At 48.1% G+C, this 6000-nt stretch overlaps 1 protein-coding gene across 1 annotated transcript in view; it reads right to left on the minus strand.

Moving 5' to 3' along the window:
- Nucleotides 1-5537, minus strand: part of LOC126109884 (calcium-binding mitochondrial carrier protein Aralar1) — a 702128-nt gene extending 696591 nt beyond the window's left edge. The window contains exon 1 of the mRNA XM_049914970.1: nt 5289-5537. Coding sequence (XP_049770927.1) covers nt 5289-5309 — 21 coding nt within the window. The 5' untranslated portion in view covers nt 5310-5537. The remainder of the gene's footprint in view (nt 1-5288) is intronic.
- Nucleotides 5538-6000: the final 463 nt, after the last annotated feature.

Below are 6000 nucleotides of genomic sequence, written 5' to 3' on the forward strand. Positions count from 1 at the left end.
ATGCAGCTGTCAGAAATTCTCGAGAAAATCGACTTTGAAGTTATCCCCAGACACCTGACTTACTAAAATTATGGCTACTTATTTCGACAACTCACTCCGTAACTGAGTATTCAATGAGTATTCGTTTCTAATATTTTCGTGACCTATTTTCCATTCTTTTGTCTCGCTCGGTTCAAATACCTCCATCATGTAAATGTAAAAATCGTCAAATAGATGCTAATTAACACAGGTCACCATTTTTATGAAAAATGCATGTCTTCTTGTTTTGAATTACATATCGCGCGTAAAATTCCAGTTTTAATCACAAATATAAATTATTAATTATAGATATATTATATGATGAGGTCACATACTCCGAGGAGCATAGGGGACGATGCGGGAGACCCGCACTGCCGTACTAGGCAAGGTCGTAGTGGAGGGGGTTTGCCATTGCCTTCCTACGACCGCAATGGGGATGAATGATGATCATGACACAACAATACCCAGTCATCTCGAAGCAGGGAAAATCCCTGACGCCTCCGGGAATCGAACCCAGGACCCCATGCGCGGAAAGCGAGAACGCTACCGCAAGACCACGAGCTGCGGACGGTATATTATAAGAGTGTTACCAAATTTGTAATGTTTTTCTTAATTAAAACAATCTTTATTAACAATCTATACTACTATATAAAAGCAAGTGGTTGTTTAATGTTGTTTGTCGAGAAGTTCTCGGTCAAGTTACTTGAAAATTTTACACGATGCTATATATCTTTTAAACAGGTTTTCTTATAACACAGACTGCGAGAAAGAAAACGCTGCGATATGCCGTGCTGAAGATAAACAAGTGCGGTTTCTTTCCCGCAGTCAGTTTTAACGACGACAGTAGGGCAATTTAAACACTAGACAAATCGTATCTTCAATACACGTATTGTTTCTTCTTATGCACAATTTTAAACCATAAGTGTATACACACGACTGTGCTGTTTTGTCGGTTTTAACAGTAAAGAGGAAAAGTTGTATTTATGGCTTATCGGCTTATGACTGCAGTTGGGAGTCACGAACGACGGCGGGCCATCTTGGGCTTGCTGTTGCGCACCTACTTTACGAGGTCTTAGACAGATAAACAGTAGTATTCTGAGCGTTCTGCAACCAATCTGAGCATTTTATGTGACTGTAGCGAGGTATTTTCTGAACTTCTATTCCATTCGGTGCGAGCTGTCACCGCTGAAGGTGGTGGTGAGCGACAAATTCTGCATCAGCCAGCGAGGCACACAGTTTGCGGGATGGCCGCTCTCTAGCGCAAAGCAAGTGTACAGGCGCATCGCATCTGTCGTTTGGAACCGGCAAACACTACAGTCTCCGCTCACGCGTATACCTGCGCCAACCGCCTTCGTTCGTGAATCCGACTATGTAATACTACTACGGAATCTGAATCGTCCGATACCTTGTGACCCAACCCGTGTGCAGGTTAAAACTATGCGACGGAAGAAGTTTGCCATATTCCCGTATACCAATGATGCCAACCAGCTCACCCATTCATTTTAAGCGATACCAGTTCCCAACCATGGTTTCGTCGGCAATAGCAATAAACAAGGCTGAAGGTCTGAGAGAGTGGAGGAAAGAGAGAGGGGGCAGGAGGAGTTGACCAAGAAGGGTGGGGGAGTAGGTCGGGTAGAGAGGGAGGGGGGGAAGGGGGAGGGAGAGGGGGAGGGAGAGGGGGAGGGGGAGGGGGAGGGGGAGGGGGAGGGGGAGGGAGAGGGGGAGGGAGAGGGGGAGGGAGAGGGGGAGGGGCAGGGGGAGGGGCAGGGGGAGGAGGAGGGGGAGGGGGAGGGGTAGGGGTAGGAGGAGGAGGAGGAGGTGGCGGAACAAGATGGGTGTGTGGAGGTGAGAGACAGAGGGGAGGAAAACGACATTACGACGTATATCAGACTGATACATGGGCGTATTTAGCAATTGCTAGTCTATTAAAAAATTACGATAAACAGAAATTACATTTCCATTGCATGCGATGAGTAATTTAAAACAAGAAGATGTGCAGATATTGCCAATTAGCACGTATTTGATGAATTTTGTACACATGTCCAGAAAAAACACAGGACACCTTGAACAACTACAGACAGGACGTTGATATTCAGAGGACATTTACATCAGTATGTTCTGGTTGAATGCTTAGCATTTGAACCATGTCGGGCCACTGGTTCGAGGTCAAGATCGATATCGCGGCGCAACACCGGAAAAAAAAATGCCTGCGGCTCTCGTTGTCGCTGTAAACTCGAGCAGATGTGCAGATGCCTCATAGACATATGTGTGAGCAATACCGTGAGTTCGAAAGAGGGCCCATTACTCGCATGAGAGAATGTGATGCATCCTTCGGGGAAACTGCTGCTCGTGTGGGACGAAGTGTTTCGGCAGTGCAACGGATGTGTGCAGAACGGTTCACGGAAGGCTGTAGAACACTACGAGATGGGTCAGGTCGCACCACCCAGACCACCCCCCGCCCCATCCCCCTCCGAGAAGATCGTCACCTCATGGCGCTCCAGGACACATCTGAGTCCTCCTCGGCTCTTGTGCAACGGTGGAATCGTGTAACACATCATACACTATCAGGGGTGACAGTCCGTCTCCATTTATTATGGCACGGGTTACGTGCGAGTCGTCCACTTCTCCACCTACCTTTGATGAAAGGTCAGAAATATGCTGGACGTCACTGGGGACAGAAATGGCATCAGACACTGTTTTCGGCCGAATCCAATTTCTGTTTGAAAATGATGGCCGGATTTTGGTTCGCCGCAGACAGGGGGAGTATCACATTAACTGCTTAGTGCCAAGTCGAGTCCTTATGGTGTGGGTTGCTGTTGAGTACAACCACAGATCACAGTTGGTGTGCGTCCATTGCACAGTGTGACCTACGTGAATGACATCCTGTGACCGTCGCCATGCCCCTTGTGCACAACATCCCAGACGCCATTTTTCAGCAAAACAATGCACGACCACATGCTGCTGTACGAACGAATGCCTTCTTGGCGGCACAGGATGTCAGCCTCTTGCCTTGGACCATCAGGCTTGTCACCAATCGAAATTGTGTGGGATATGGTGCTGTGACACAATGCCAACTGCCACAGATGATCATTGGAACCAGGTGAATGCAGCACGAATGGCTGTACCACAGGACGCCATTCGCGCCGTATGCGCTTCGATACCATGATGCATGGACAAGTTATCAGGGCCCATGGCGGACCCTGGTCCTGTTAGGTAACAGGACATATCTGAACCGAGGTGACAAATTCTAATCAGTTCTGCAGAATATCCTAATGTACGCGTCGTGAGAGTCGGTTTTGTCGAAAAATTTTTAAAGTTGCTCATTCTGGAAACATCCCCAGGCTGTGGCTAAGCCATGTGTCAGCAATATCCTTTCTTTCAGGAGTGCTACTTCTGCAAGGTTCGCGGGAGAGCTTCTGTAAAGTTTGGAAGGTAGGAGACGAGGTACTGGCAGAAGTGAAGCTGTGAGGACGGGGCGTGAGTCGTGCTTGGGTAGTTCAGGTGGTAGAGCACTTGCCCGCGAAAGGCAAAGGTCCCGAGTTCGAGTCTCGGTCCGGCATACAGTTTTAATCTGCAGGAAATTTCATATCAGCGCACAATCCATTGCAGAGTAGAGATGGGCAAAACTGTTCTTTTCAGAGATCGGATCAGAACTGTTCACTCCCTGAAATGAATTAGCTCTTTTTCGTGACTCACCACTCATTTACAATAGAAAATAAATGGAAGGCACATTGCCCTTTAAACTTGGTTTATTCCAGTACTATGCCTGTATTTTGATCTTATTTGATCCTGTTTTGAAGTAACACAGATAATGAGTAAGAATTTTGTATTGTTTATTGAAATTTCCACGATATGACAAAGTTTTTGATTATTGATTTATTTTGCACTATCGTGGTTTTCTGGGTGATTGGAAAATGTTGTAACTTGAGATTTACATTAACAATATATTTGGCTATAATGTATTAAAATTTCATTAACCTCATACAAATACATCGCAAGCCATATATTTTTAAAGTGAACGTTTCCTTCCGAAAACGGCTAAAATCGCAAAATCCGTACCAGAATAAGAAAAAAAATATAAATTTGACTGTAAAACGAAAGTGCTGCATATAGCCTTACGCAGAATAAAACAAGGAAAATATTGGTGTATCACATTTTGGGATACGTTTATCGGTTTGCTCGTAATTAAAGCGTAAATTCGAGTGTCCATAATAAAAATCTTATAGTAAGAGGAGTCGTCAGGAACCTAATCTGATCATTTTAAACAAATAAAAATAAAATAAAAACAAATGATGTATACATAACATAATAATGTAATATACATAGCGGTATTACTACGAAGAACAATATCCAGTAGAGACGAACTCCGATGCAGAAGCGCTGAGTCGAGTAGCTCGAGCCGCGAGCTGTATTACTGCGTGAGCTAAGACCGCAGAGACCAGAGTGACACCTGAGTTGCTTTGCTCAACGCTCTGGCTAGAGTCGAGAACGGTGGGGAGAGCGTTGAGAGGGCGAGTTCCGAGGGTGGGGGGAGCGGTGAACTCACCCGCTCCGAGACAAATCGTCCGTTCCCTTGCGGGCAGGTTTTTGCAAGTAGTTCCTATGTTATCCGCTAGGTGGCTCTCTGTCCTGTTGCTCGCATCAACTGCCCAGAGGGCAGGACGTGCGACTGAAACGATCGCCGACAGAGTGCGATGCTAAGTTAAGCTGCGCCAGACACTCACTGCACGCGGCAGAGGATGCACAGAGACGGCACGGCATATGTGAAACACAAAATCCAATGGGGCACTGCACAATGCAGGCAGCCAAGGTAGAAGCAGGGCAGAGGCCGGCGCTGGCTGTGTTGTGTGGAGTGCACTGTGCTCTGACCAGCAGAGGCGCTGCTGATATGCTCTCTCTCTCTCTCTCTCTCTCTCTCTCTCTCTCTCTCTCTCTCTCTCTCTCTCTGCCGTGGGAAACGTTTGGAGCTACCGTTCTTTTTTTCTGAATCACTGATTGTTCACTCCTTTGAAAGATTGAACTCTATGAATTAGTTCAAGAGCGGATCCCCCATCTCTACTGCAGAGTGGTAATCTCATTCTGGATGCATCGAAATACTTTGCGAATATCTGAGTTTTAGATTGCACGTATCATAAGCAAAAAAAAAATTACGAAAATCCCATTCCCGAACTGTCTCCTCGTGAGCCCTGTCTTCGCAGCTGCTTTAGTCAGTGCGTGGTGCCTACGACTGTACCGAAGAGCGACAACCCGCGGCTTAGGCGCACACTGACCTCCGCCGCTGCCGATGCCATTCCTTACGATGAAGCGCGCTGTCTGGGAGAGGTGGTCGCTGGCTGGGTTCCTCGCTGCTGTTGCTCCTGTTCACCGCACTCCCTGACCAGATGGTACACAAACACACGCGCGCACACAGGTCACAGAGCGCGGCGGCTGCTCTTTCTCGCGGTTTTCCCCAGTCCGGCGCACTCGCGGATGGCTCGCGCTGGGCGTCCCGGGTCGCACTGCCCTTGTCTGCGGCTGCGGCTATTGTCGTCCCCCCCTGGCCGCTATCTGTGCGGCGACTCCCCCCTCCACGCCGCCAGCACGCGGCCGGCGCCGCCCCTGGTGGGGGATCGCGGAGTGGAGGAAGGTCGCCGCGGGCTCTCCTCAAGGCCCGCGCCGTTGAGGTAGTCTGTCCGCCGGCCGGCTGCCCCCTGCGTGTAGGCAGACCCGCGGCGCAGACCGGCGCCACGGAGGTTAGCTCGTCTGAGGTGACTCACGACCTCAGGTGATTCACCGGCGCCACAGCACACACGTTGTTTATTACATTAACGGAAAAACCGCAACACCAAAAAATAATTGAATTACTTTTGAATGCATTACGGGAACAGCAGTGATCAATGTCTTGTAAATAATTACTATTAAAAACAGTCTTGATCACGATTTATTTAACAAGGTGACCGATTTCGACCACTACTGTGGTCATCTTCAGACCATTGAGTAGGA

The sequence above is a fragment of the Schistocerca cancellata genome, chromosome 12, assembly GCF_023864275.1.
Source record: "Schistocerca cancellata isolate TAMUIC-IGC-003103 chromosome 12, iqSchCanc2.1, whole genome shotgun sequence".
Taxonomy (NCBI): Eukaryota; Metazoa; Arthropoda; class Insecta; order Orthoptera; family Acrididae; genus Schistocerca; species Schistocerca cancellata.